This window comes from Neopelma chrysocephalum, unplaced genomic scaffold (assembly GCF_003984885.1).
Source record: "Neopelma chrysocephalum unplaced genomic scaffold, ASM398488v2 Primary Assembly neopelma1_96, whole genome shotgun sequence".
NCBI lineage: Eukaryota > Metazoa > Chordata > Aves > Passeriformes > Pipridae > Neopelma > Neopelma chrysocephalum.
The window spans coordinates 2,864,288-2,876,390 of record NW_020897759.1 but is presented as its reverse complement, the minus strand read 5'-3'; the positions used below and the strand labels follow the sequence as shown (position 1 = coordinate 2,876,390).

General features: G+C 42.1%; 1 protein-coding gene across 3 annotated transcripts in view; it reads right to left on the bottom strand.

Moving 5' to 3' along the window:
- FAM13C (family with sequence similarity 13 member C) overlaps positions 1–11,707 on the bottom strand; it is a 51,936-nt gene extending 40,229 nt beyond the window's left edge. For 2 of the 3 annotated variants that reach the window (XM_027694122.1, XM_027694120.1), the window contains exons 1-3: positions 10,591–11,707; positions 5,618–5,674; positions 3,699–3,897 (exon numbers count right to left, since the gene is read on the bottom strand). In XM_027694122.1, coding sequence (XP_027549923.1) covers positions 3,699–3,897; positions 5,618–5,674; positions 10,591–10,652 — 318 coding nt within the window. In that variant the 5' untranslated portion in view covers positions 10,653–11,707. The remainder of the gene's footprint in view (positions 1–3,698; positions 3,898–5,617; positions 5,675–10,590) is intronic. The other variant, XM_027694121.1, reaches the window with a different exon arrangement.
- Between the last annotated feature and the right edge of the window lie 396 nt (positions 11,708–12,103).

The window sequence follows — 12,103 nt, the reverse complement described above, 5'->3', positions numbered from 1 at the left end:
TGATTGTCAAGCCACCATTTCATTTTTATAGTCATTTACCTTGATAGCAAAACTTTAAAACTGAACTTTTACTGTCTCTACCTATTAGCTAGCATTTTTAGTGTCCTTTTATAAATATGTCTAAGTATCAATAAGGAATTTGAGGATGACTCATTTAATAATCTATATTCATGACTGTGCATCAAAGGTGAGTGACAGGAGAAAGGATTGGGCAAGGAAAGCAGACTTTTTATTCCTCACCATCTGTTCTCACAGTGACTCCCTGGAGTATGTTCTGGGCACATGCTTCTTCACCTCTTGAAGTCAAATAAATCCTAATTAATTTGATTTTCTATAGATTAATGTTGCAGAATTGCTAAAGAAACTCATGAAACCACAGGAAAGAAGAAACCAAATAGCTGGAGTGCAGCAGTGTAATCACATCCCAGCAGCCTGCCTCTCTCCCCATACTTTGTTTGGAAGGGTTACAGCTGCTTCCATACCCAGTTCTGCCCCCAGAGAAATAACTGCACGCAATATGCAAAGCAGTTTTACTCTAGTGACATTTTATCATCTGACAAGTGGTCAAGTGGAGTCACCTGATACTGCTCTTTTATTGCACTTGGTTTTGTTAATCATCAGTGTAAATTTAATAACCTTATCTTCATGAAGACCTAGGGTACGTGACCACAGTACTACATTTGTGCCAAAAAAAAAATCAGAGGCACAGGAATTGCACTTCAGCAGACTGAGAGTCTTGTGAAGCTCAAAATCCCCAAGCTGGCCACCTTTCCTCTACTCGACCACAGTGGTCTGTTCCCTCTCAGTGACCTTTCTACAGTGGAAATCCCTTGGATTCCCTCTACTAGAAAAGCACATAAAAATGGTTCCCATCCAAACAGACTTTAATCCTTCCAACACATGCAGCAAACTTACTTACCTCCCAAGAGCCTATTCTAATTTTAAAGGCACAGTTCTCTAAAGAAACATCTCACGGGATTATAATACACAGGAGCGAATAGCAAATAGTTCCTTGTCTTATCAGAGCAACACCTTTAAAAGAGATAGTGTCACTGCAACATTGTCATTGCTTCTGATGTCACAAAGAAGTCAGGCTGGGGAAGTGAGGAGACTGTTGAAAAAGCACTCTATCAATAAATTCAGGAAAATGAGGATGAACTGTTTCATCATGATGTGCAGTGCGTCATGCTTTTCTTTCATAAATGCAGGTACTCAGCAAGTGCTGTTTCTCAGCTTGACATCAGCTCCTTGTAAGTACATCATTTATCCCATGGAGTGGCTTGGTGGCAAGCTGTGTCACCAAAGGAAGGTATATGCAGTTGCACAGTCTTTGAAAGCATCACCTGGCCCATTTCTAATAATAAAAACCTGCCATACACACATGAACAACAGCCACTAGAAACAACACAGCAGCACTTTGCTTTCAGCTTCAAAATGGAGAGAAGCAATTGCTGCCAGTTCCCAGCTAGGGCTGTTAACATAGGGAGCTGCAACAGGGTTTGGGAGGTCACAACACACCAAGGATCCCAGTGAGAGCCCACACATAAAAACAAACCCTTCTCGGGGCTCTTCTGCAAGAAGAATCTTGTTTTTCTTGGGCACTGTTGATGAAGCCAAGGCAGATGCTTGCTTCCTTAAGAACAAAAGCCCCTGAGGTAGCTGAAGATGCAGCGAGTGAGCACACAGGGTCAAGGAGCACATGCATCCTTATTAATGAGAATAAAGGCTTGGTAGATGTTTTCTCCAAAACAGCTTCCTTCTGCAAACCATTCCCAGGGGTAAACTCTTTCCATAACAGCACACTCCACTGAACTCGGTTTAGATATAGGATATCCATCAAAAAGTGTCCCATGGTACTAGGATACCATTCCCACTATGAATGAGTGGAATTACTGTTATAGAGGGATGTTTGCTTTGTGTTTATGCTGCATATTACACTCAAAGCTCTGCACTACTCTCATCCTCAAGTACTCCCATAAATCAGAGCTAAAATGGTTCCTACTCATCTTCCATTATGCCAGGGATGGGAGCAAGCGGCAGCATGGGGGCCCAGGACCACTTCTGTCTTTCCTAATTCAAGCCCTTGAGTCGTGAAAATTATCTGCCTGACACTGTTTTTCCTTCCAGAGGCTGCATACCTAAGTTGCACTGGCATTTTATGGCAGTCTAACTATATGCTCAAAAGTTTCCCAGGAAAGAATATCAACATTTTCAGATAACCACTTCAGACCGTGTAAAACACTACACAGCAGTATATCTGTGCTGTGTTGGCTTTCATTGGGTGAGAGATACAGGCAGGACACACACAGGGAGCAGGCAGACAGGGGGCTTGGAAGTAGCTGAAAGAACAACAGATGATCTGTGAGGCAGATCTTGCCCTGTTTACGACTTCTTCATGATTCCTATTCCTGATATGCCTCTGCTTGCTCTTCATAGGTCAAAATTCCCACCATTTTTCTTTTCAGTTGATAAACACGTACACCTCATCTTCCTGAAGTCTAAATAATATTTCCTAGTAATGCAATACAGTTGCAAGAAAGCCAGTTATTGCTTATCTCTGGGATGAGCTCCAGAAGAACGTGCAGAAAGATAAGGGGAAAGAGTTTGATATTCCTTCTGTAGGAGACTGTGATAATACCACTGGGATGCCATTTGCTTTTCATTTTCCTTCTGGAATTCAAAAGAATAGTTCTCACTTAGCAGGTAAGACATTCTGTCCAAAATGATGAAATCCCATTATAAACTTGAAAAAATGGTCCAAAATAATTCCTACTCTATGACGGGTTTGAAGCCCTGCAGAAAGAGCTCTGCAAATTTCTATCCACAGACAAGAAGGGAGGAGAGAGAAAATGTAGCCAAATACATTATACATCAAAGAAGATATGTAAATACAGACATCTGTATTTACAGATATCAGGCCTTGTGCCTACTGCAGACCAGCAAATCTCCCAGCATTAATATTAACTCTCTTGGATATGAGAATATTTCTAGCTGAGGAGTTAAATCTGCACCAGACCTCTATCCCTTACACCGCACATCAGACGTGACTTGGGAAGCACCAGGGAAGAACAGAGGCATTATCAGCAGCTGCTGAGAGGTGGTAACTCTAGAGCTGGCATAGCAAATGTACCTCCACAGACAGCAGCAGAAGCTGTCTTCTTTCATACCCTTCAGTAAAGTTATAGTTCTACTCCCCTCAACTCAACCTGTGAAGCTTGTGAGCAAGAGCTCTGCTACTAGAATCTGCATTGGAATAGACTTGTTATTTAAAGATGAGAAAACCAGAAATTAATATAAAGGGAAAGTATTAAAACTCTCTGTCGGTAGCCAAAATATCAGCACAAAAGATCCTCAATCAAACAAACAAAACAGAAAATGTCTAATCAAGTGCTGCAACTACCTAGTTTTTTATATTTGGTGCAAGGAAACACAGAAAATATAGAGATATCTTCTGCTATGCTCTGCACTCACTTGTGACAGTGGTTGCAACACAGCCCTCTCTGCAATTCCCTGGCTGAAAGAAATTGTCTGTTGTTACAGGATGGTTCCAGGACTGCAGGTCCCTGAAAATCATGGTAGATTATCGTGAGGTCTTGATCACATCAGGAATTACCAGGGGGTCCCACTTTGCATTTCAAAAGTTATGTTTGCTCAGACACCGTGCCACAAACCTACCCCTGGTAAGTTTAGTTCTTTACCTGACTTTCCTCATGGCTTTTTCCATTTTCTAGCTTTGCAATGGGCTTGGGTTTCCTCAGCTTTAAGTTGCCCATTTCAGGCTTTAGAGCGCAGTCAATCACAGCGTGCTGCCTGTGCTGCTGAGCCTCTTGCAAAGGCAGCTGCCTTTCCTCTAAGACAGCACCATTGTCCGGATAATTTTCTTTGTTATCATCATCTCTGTAAGAAAGTAAAATTGAAATGCATCAGGCAGGATTTCAGACACCTGTCAAAACATTATGGAGGAAAAAGAGCAACAAGTGCTTAGCTATTCATGGCATATTGCTTTTACTGAGTTGAGTGGTCTACACATCAAACACTGCATATGTCAGTAACGTGAGTCTAAACTACTGTTAGCGTTATTACACATTCAACTGCAGAGCTACTTAAATAAGACTAGGCACTCGTTGGCTTCAGCCCTGTAGCTCACATTCCCCAAATAAAATCTGAAGCTGTCTCTTTCATGCAGAAGACCTTTCCCCACCCAATGATTCACAGTAAGTTGTAATCTCACAAGAATGTCATTATATAGAACAGTTCCTCTCTAAAGTCTTACTTCCCTTCTGACAGGCTCTGGTTTTGAGGGCTTTTGAACAAAGTGAGGGAGGTAGCCATTCAGGTAGGGTCTGAACAGCCAGAGGTGTGTTTGGGTGGAAGGGACAAGTGCCATGTGCTCCTAGTTTGGAGAAAACGTCCTCCTGTATAACAGCACACCTGGGGGTTTAAACAGACCCTGTTACTCATAGATGCTCAGGTAAGCACTGAATCTGGGACAGACATTTGCAATCTCCACCCAGCCTGCAATGTGCAAGCTGTCCCAGGAAGACCTTACTAGTCCTATCCACGCCCAGCCACTCCAGCCTTAGACTGGCCTAACGCCTTCCCCTGGTGGCGTCTCCCTGGTACCATTAGGAACGTTTCCACAATGCAGGATGCTGGGCTGCCTGATCAGCTGGCAGGATAAGCAGGTCGGCATTACTGCTCCAAAATCCCTGGTTGTAGCTTAGTTTGCAGGTGGAATTTCAGATGTTAGCTTCAGCTGGTAAAATCCTAATGGAGAGATGACCTCTCTCCTGGTATGAAACTTTCCCAACTGAGGGAGTCAAGGACTATTGAATTAAATCTCCCTGAGGGTTTTTTTTTTTTTTAGAAAGCGTAACTTTCTAGTTCAATGTTTTCTCCCAAGGATTCTGAGCTGCCAAACTCGCTTTCCATCTGTGCCCCATCACCATCCAGATGGATGCTCACAGGGTGCCTGTGGAGCTGAACACCATTGCTGCCCATGCCTTCTGCAAGTGTGCTCCAAGGCAGTTGTTATAGTTACAGCGTAGGGTGCTTTGTAGCCCACGGGCATCTCAACAATGTGCACAAGTGCTGCTAATTTTAAGGTATGATCTGACTTTAAAATCTTTCTGAAAGGTTAAGTTGCACACTCTAGCAATCAACATATACTAACATAGCCATGAGAGAGATATGCCTCAAGAATACTTCAGGTAAATTACAATTTGAAGGATTTTTTTTTTCACAGAGACACTCATCAATCAGCATATCCTTGCACAGTTGCAAAACTCCACTTACCACTACTTTGAACCAGCTGCTGTACAGTAAAATTATTATTAGCAACCAAAGCTGCATCTGAATGACAGTAATACAATGTGAAGTTAAGAATACAGACCATAATATATTTACTCACATAATAACATCAGTAATTAATCTTAATATTGATTACACAAAAGTATACAAGACAAATATGCGTTTCCCAGAAATAATAATGGCCTTTGCAGGTAATACCCCAGAAATTCTGCGTTCCCTTGAGAATAAAAGTTTCATTCTAATGCTTTAACAGAAGCACTCTGGCAGCTTCTTTTGCTGCCAATGGATTTCAGACAGAGTAGGATACCTGAGACTGGAACTGCCTGCTTGATCTTCATGGACAGAGTCTGAATCCCCGTCACACCTTGAAAATGAATACAAGATAATTGCTGACTTTCTGCCAGCTGCAGAAACTTAGCTTTTAAGTAACATGACAGTGCAGCTCAAAGTATAAACACATTTCTTCTTCTCACACCTTAATGCCATAACTGCTCCGTGATAGTCTAAACCTCAGAGGAAGAGGAGGATTTGAGATGTTAAGTGTGCACAATTCGGTTTACCATTTTCAGACAGATGAAAATAATTACAAGGGATTCAGATGTTACCATAAAAATACAGGAAAATTGCAAGAAATTCTGTATTTTAATTGCATATAATATACTTCACTTTAAAACCAAAAATTACTAGATACAATTATCTAAAGGTTTTTTTCTCCTAAACTCACAAAAATATTAACTATCAAAGAGCAGTCATTCTTCGTGCAGCAGGAAAAAGAATCCCCAACTAAGTTATAAAGTGATCATTAAATCTTAAAGAAGTGAACTAGCAGAATTTTTTAAGATACCTGAAGAATCGTAGTCATTTACATCCCCTTAAGTTACAAACAACAGAATTGTCCTAAGGCTGCCTAATCAAAAGAGAAATCTGCATAAATATGCTAAACAACAACCACTCAGAGCTGAACATTGCACTGTGGCTGCATGGCTGAACTTCACAGGATGATACACCTGCAAAGCCTAGGAGCAGCCTGCCCTCAAATAAACATGCATATATATGCATACACTCATAAAATATGCATACACCCTGCCTGGTACTATATCTGGGGAAAAGTCAAGGCTCTCTCCTCACCCTCAGTTCATACTCACAGGGCACAGACACTAAGCAGGCCTGGATCTCTTGGAGTTTGCTGGCAGAGGAGTCTCTTCATTATGGGGGAAGCAGCCTGTACTTTCGCTGACTTCTTAAATTTTGAGCAGAGCTGCCCCGCTCAGAACAGAGCACATTAGGTGATACATCCATAGCTCTGCGTTGCAATTTGATGTCAATGTTTCTAATATATTCCTCTTTCCCACCAGTCTTGTGCTGGTGTCTATATCAAAAGTCAGACTGCAGCAGAAAATATTTAAAGGGACACTCAAGTGTTTACACTTCCTGAATACATCAGCAGATGGATGAAAGCATTTGCTGCTGGCAACTGGAACACAGAACTACAGTTGCAGATCCCCCTTAATCACACAACATTCCTGCAGCCAGCGCAGTTCTCCCCATAAGGCAAGGTAGGATAATGGATGGAAGACAGGGGCTGCTGTACAAAATGGATAAATTCACTGAAAAAATCTGGTTTCCTTTGCCTCTGGATGCCAGTCACACCTTCCCTTCTGATCTGTCACTGACCACCTTATGAGTGTCTGGCACCAGCAAGGTGTGAGTGTGGACATAATGGGGGAATGAAGAAGGAAACCCAGTGTGAAAGGAACCAGGAACCTGGATGGACAACATGATGGAATGTTTAACAGGGAGTAAAAAATAGAAAGGAAATACACTGCGAGGAGACAGTGCCAAGGTCAGAGCTGGATGGACAGAGCTCCCAGCACAGACACAGGAGTAGGGTAAGATGCCACCAAACGTGCTGGGCACCATGGGCCAAGCAACAGTCAGCAAAGGCCAGGGACCTCCTAAAGGGACAAACTTTTCCTCTTGTGTGTGCCTCAGAAAGAGGGGTGGGAGGAAGCATCTCTGCCAGCAGTTCCACTCACCCCCTCCTCTCAAAGTCACCGCACTTGGCAGCCTTCAGTCCTGAAATAGCATCTTGGCCATCAGGAACACTCTCTGGAGGGACAATGGATGACTGAACACAGGTCCAGCCACCAAGCCTGTATATGCACACTTCTGAACTGAAGGAAGTGCCCCAGAGGTTACGTTCCCGAGATGACTGGCTATAAGGTGATCTTGAGAAGCAGAGATCCTAACTCAGCATCTAGCAGTTGACAGAAGTCATAAAACAAGACAAGTTATAAACAACCTAAGTGAACATGACAAAATGTATTTGAGCAACTGGATAGCAGTAGATGGGAAAGATAAGCTATAACGGCTGAGAGAACACCATGCCCACCGTGTAATTTTAAAAGATTGTGAGGAAGTTCAGAAGCAACACACTCTGAAATTGTTAACAGAAATTTATGTCTGTGTAAAAATAAATATTAACCAGGAATCTCACTCACACAAGGTTGTGTTGGAGGCTAGGACCATAGCAGGACCTTTAAAAAGATGAATTCCTGATATAATGCAAATATCCATCATTAAAGCAGAGAGTGTTTTTACCTTGGCTTCTGAAAGAAATGAATCTTATGTGTCCATGGCACCTGTCTGCACATATCAAAGCAGACATGCACACATTCCTCCCCTCTCACCAGTAACCTGTAAATCTTGTTGTCCAATGTTGGCTGTATTTAACAGGTAGAGTGATATTCAAGAGTTTGGTAAGTTTGGTGATAGCTTGTGGCCATGTAGTAGAGAGAGTTCCCAGCAACCAAAAACTGCAGCAGCACCTCACTCATTCCTAAAACATCAGAGAATATGCCAGGACAGCTTCAACCCATAAATCCCACATTGGGCAGAAACCAGGCCTTTTGACAAAACCAGTGGTGTGAATCCTTTTCCTTCATACCCTTTCTAACTACAGACTGATGGATATGTCTCTCAAAAGTAAGTACATCCAGTACAGACCATTAAGCTCTTGTGGCATGTGCCAGAATCAGGTCAGAAATGGGATCCCAGTCTAGCTGGACTGCTGCTCTGATTCTGTATAGTACTGCCCCTGTGTGTTTCTTCCAACTGGTTTAACAAGATTAAACCAGTATAATGAGATTGGTTTAATGAGATTAACTTCTTTAACTTCCATTTTCACCTTTCCATAGCAGCCATAGGAAAACTGCTCCCTTTTGCTGACTTGACCTTTAAGATGCTCACGTGAACAACTTCCAAACCAGGCTGCATCCATGGCCTGACGGAAGATTTGCACCCCCAGGCACTTGCCTTGTCTGGAGAAATGTTCCTGAAAGTACTGTATCACTGATTGCATATCATTTGGGAAGCCCTGATCCTGCCTTTAGCACAAATAAAGACAGAAATTGTTAAATGAGGATGTCTAAAGTTGCACGGCAAGCTCTCTCTTTCTTCTGCTAAATAAAAGTAACCTATTTTCAGACATGGCCAGCACAAACAATGAGTGCTGAAATCAGTAAGAATTGTGTATCCTCAGCAATTCTCAAACATGGGCTCTGGGGGCAGGCTCTAAACAGGACTTAGGAAAATTAGCTCTGGAAACCAAGTTTGTTCATTTGGACAATGCTTCTCAGATGCCATTGTTCACTCGCTTTGTTTTCTAAAAGCACTTTTCTACTCCTATTTGGAAATATAAGATTAAAAATGAAAACCCCCAAAACAGAACCAACAACAGTTAAATGAGGCAGATTCAGCCTTCAGGCAATGTCTGGCCCAGCCTGGCTCTGCCATTCTGCTGCCTCCCAGTCTGCACCCCTCTCCCCAGGGGCAGGGCTGGCACCACACACTCAGCTTTTATACCTTCCTGGCTCTTGGCTCAATATTAAGCCCCACAGAGAAAGACCATCACCTCTGGGTCCCAGAAACCTCATGGGCGAGACAGGCCTGGGGGCTGCTCCAGGGGAATCTCTACAGGAAACAATGGATGTACGTGGAGACAGAGAAAAGGGAAGGAGAAAAAAAATGAGAAAAATCTACTATCCATAATCTGGCTATTTTTCTCTGAAGGGGGAGCATCCCGCAATTTTAGAGACCACAATTCATCTCTTAACTAATAGGAATATGGGAAAGAAAAAAAAAACACAAAAAACCCCAAAAAAACCCAAAACTCAATGATTTATTAGCTTCTGTGCAATCTTTCCTTATCTGCCACAATCACACAAAATGCATGACTAAGTTAAAATATTAAATGTAAGCAAATAAAGCAAAGCCATATAAGAAATGGAAATTCTTTGGATCCCTATGAAATCTTACTTTTCCTGTAGTTATTATAATAACACCTAGGGATGGCTCAGACAATTACAACTTGGCCTGTTTTCAGAACGTATCCTGTCCCCACAACACTTAGGCAAACAGCTCACTGTCCAACAAGGGTGTTTTAAATTATGAGCATTTTAGCAGTGTAATACCTAATGCACAAACAAATCTATAAATCATTTCCCTCCTGAAAAACTGCTTGGCACCTTACTGCTGAGGAATCTTCCCCCAAAGCTTTTGAAATAATAAAAAGCATCCAAAATAATAATGTAGAGAACACCAATACTGAAGTGGTTTAGACTAAAACAAGGCACAGACTATTTCATTTGTAACAGTTCCTAAAGTCTTTGCCTTTCTAACTTTCTGATGTTCTCTCTTGTTCTGTCCTGCTGTCTCTGTAAAACAACAAGAAAAATCAACATATATGTATATCCTTATGATCATGATATGTGCAAAAGGCCTTCTAATGAGTTTATGGAATTGATTATGAAGAAATGACATATCTGGGACTTGGTCTGTCTAAGTAATGTATAGGGTTTTTTTCAAAATATTTGCAAATAATTCTTTTCTCTAATGATGCTTGTGGTAAGTACAGACCATGTGTCCTTAGAAAACTGGCATACTTGTGTTTGTCAGGATCCTCAGTGCCAGAAATGAGTAATATTTTGACAGGAGATTTATCCTACACTGAAAATCATGCATTTAAACATGTGATGTACACCAAGCATATATTCACCCAAAAAAGAAAATTCACTGCTAAATGGTCATAGAGCATTTAAAAGCAGCTGCTTCATGCAATCCTTCCCATAGTCACTAATATAGCTAGGTTACAGAAAACTGAATCGAAATATATGACACATAGCTTGGGGCTTCTCACATACTACTTACAATTATTCTTTACAATAACTAAACTCATCATTCTTGTGTAAAAACAAGGACATCTTTAAAGTGTTCACTTACTCTGCTAAAGCTGTCGTGTTGAAGGAATTCTCCTGAATGCTGAAACAGAAACAAGAACACATCAGATAAATCAGCAAGGCAGGCAGGCTCCCTGTATCCTCCTCAGTTGTGGGAACACATGCACCAACATGGCATTGCAAGGCACGTCTCTGTGTGTTGGCTCTGCATGCACGGCTGTACCTCGGGCTGCTCTGCACATGCTCATAATCAAGGAACCGCGGGGATTAGTCCTGCAACGCTCACAAAGCCCAGCCAGCAGCGCCCTGAATTAACACAGGGATGCAGGTAGGCTGCGAGGCTCAGAAAGGGATCATATTCTTTTATAAGTGTAACAGTGCTGCTAATAAAGACTTAGGTTTACGGACAAGTGTTTGGCATTCTGTGCTTTAAATGTTTGCTCTATGTTATTGGCTTGTCGAACGCAGTGGTTTTTATTACTTAAATAGGTTGCTCAGCTAAGCTCTCTGGAGGTTTTCTTCTTGTTTAGTGGTCTCTTACACTCTCAGCTCATGGCCAAACCCCAGGGGATTCCTTGAAAAAAATAACCTGGCAGAAAGGACAGTTCAAGTAGGAAAAGGTTATTAAGCTAACAGCAAGCAGTAGATGAAACCATTCCTGTGAAAGGAATAGGCTGCTGTGCTCCTGTAACAAAAATGTTTCTGACCTGATGTAATATGTTCAATAGGGTCAGCTCAGGATATTGCAAACTGCTGGTTTTGAGGCAGCAGTGGAATTCCCCCCCAAACAACTCCCCTCAAATCCAGTAAATACACTCTTGAATCATCCTGGAATCTTATAGCAGCGGGGAAAAGAACAATAATCTCACTGCTACATACCAGAGACAGGATTTTGCTGTTGTTGTTGTTGTTGTTTGGGTTGGAGGGGGGAGATGGCAATGCAAACAGCAACGTCTTATGAGCACTCCTGTTTGTGACAAAGGCATCTCGCAGGCGGCAGCATCAAGCGGAGCAGGGACAAAGAGAGGCGCGTCCTCCTCCTCCTCCGCGTAGCAGCTTGTGTGGTGTTGACACACATTTCCCAGGCAGCAGCCGCAGCCAGGAATCACAGCCCTGACAATTGCCTTTCTTTCACCGACAGCGCTAACAGTGCATCTGATCTTCACCCCTTCCCAGCCTCCCCACCTGCTCGCACACACCGCCGGCTTTTTCCTTTCCCTTGTTTGTACACACATGTCAACTCACACAAGGGTATGAATTACCTGGGGATCACAATATCACAGCCACTCTATGGAGACTCGTGCCCTACAGAGTAACGTGTTTTGTGAGAGAAGGGTGTACAGAAAAGCTAAATTCAATGGTCAGCAATCAAATTCTGCCTTAAAACTAAAATTTCAAATTTTTCCTCCTCCTCTAGTTTCTTGGGTCTGACCATACAAATATAAATTTCTTTATTGCTGTTCTACTTGCAGGAGAGCAACTGAATGAAAGGTATACTCCTAGTTGTGGCAATCAAAAACTCAGTTTACATGTCCAATAAGTAGAGTTCCATTAAA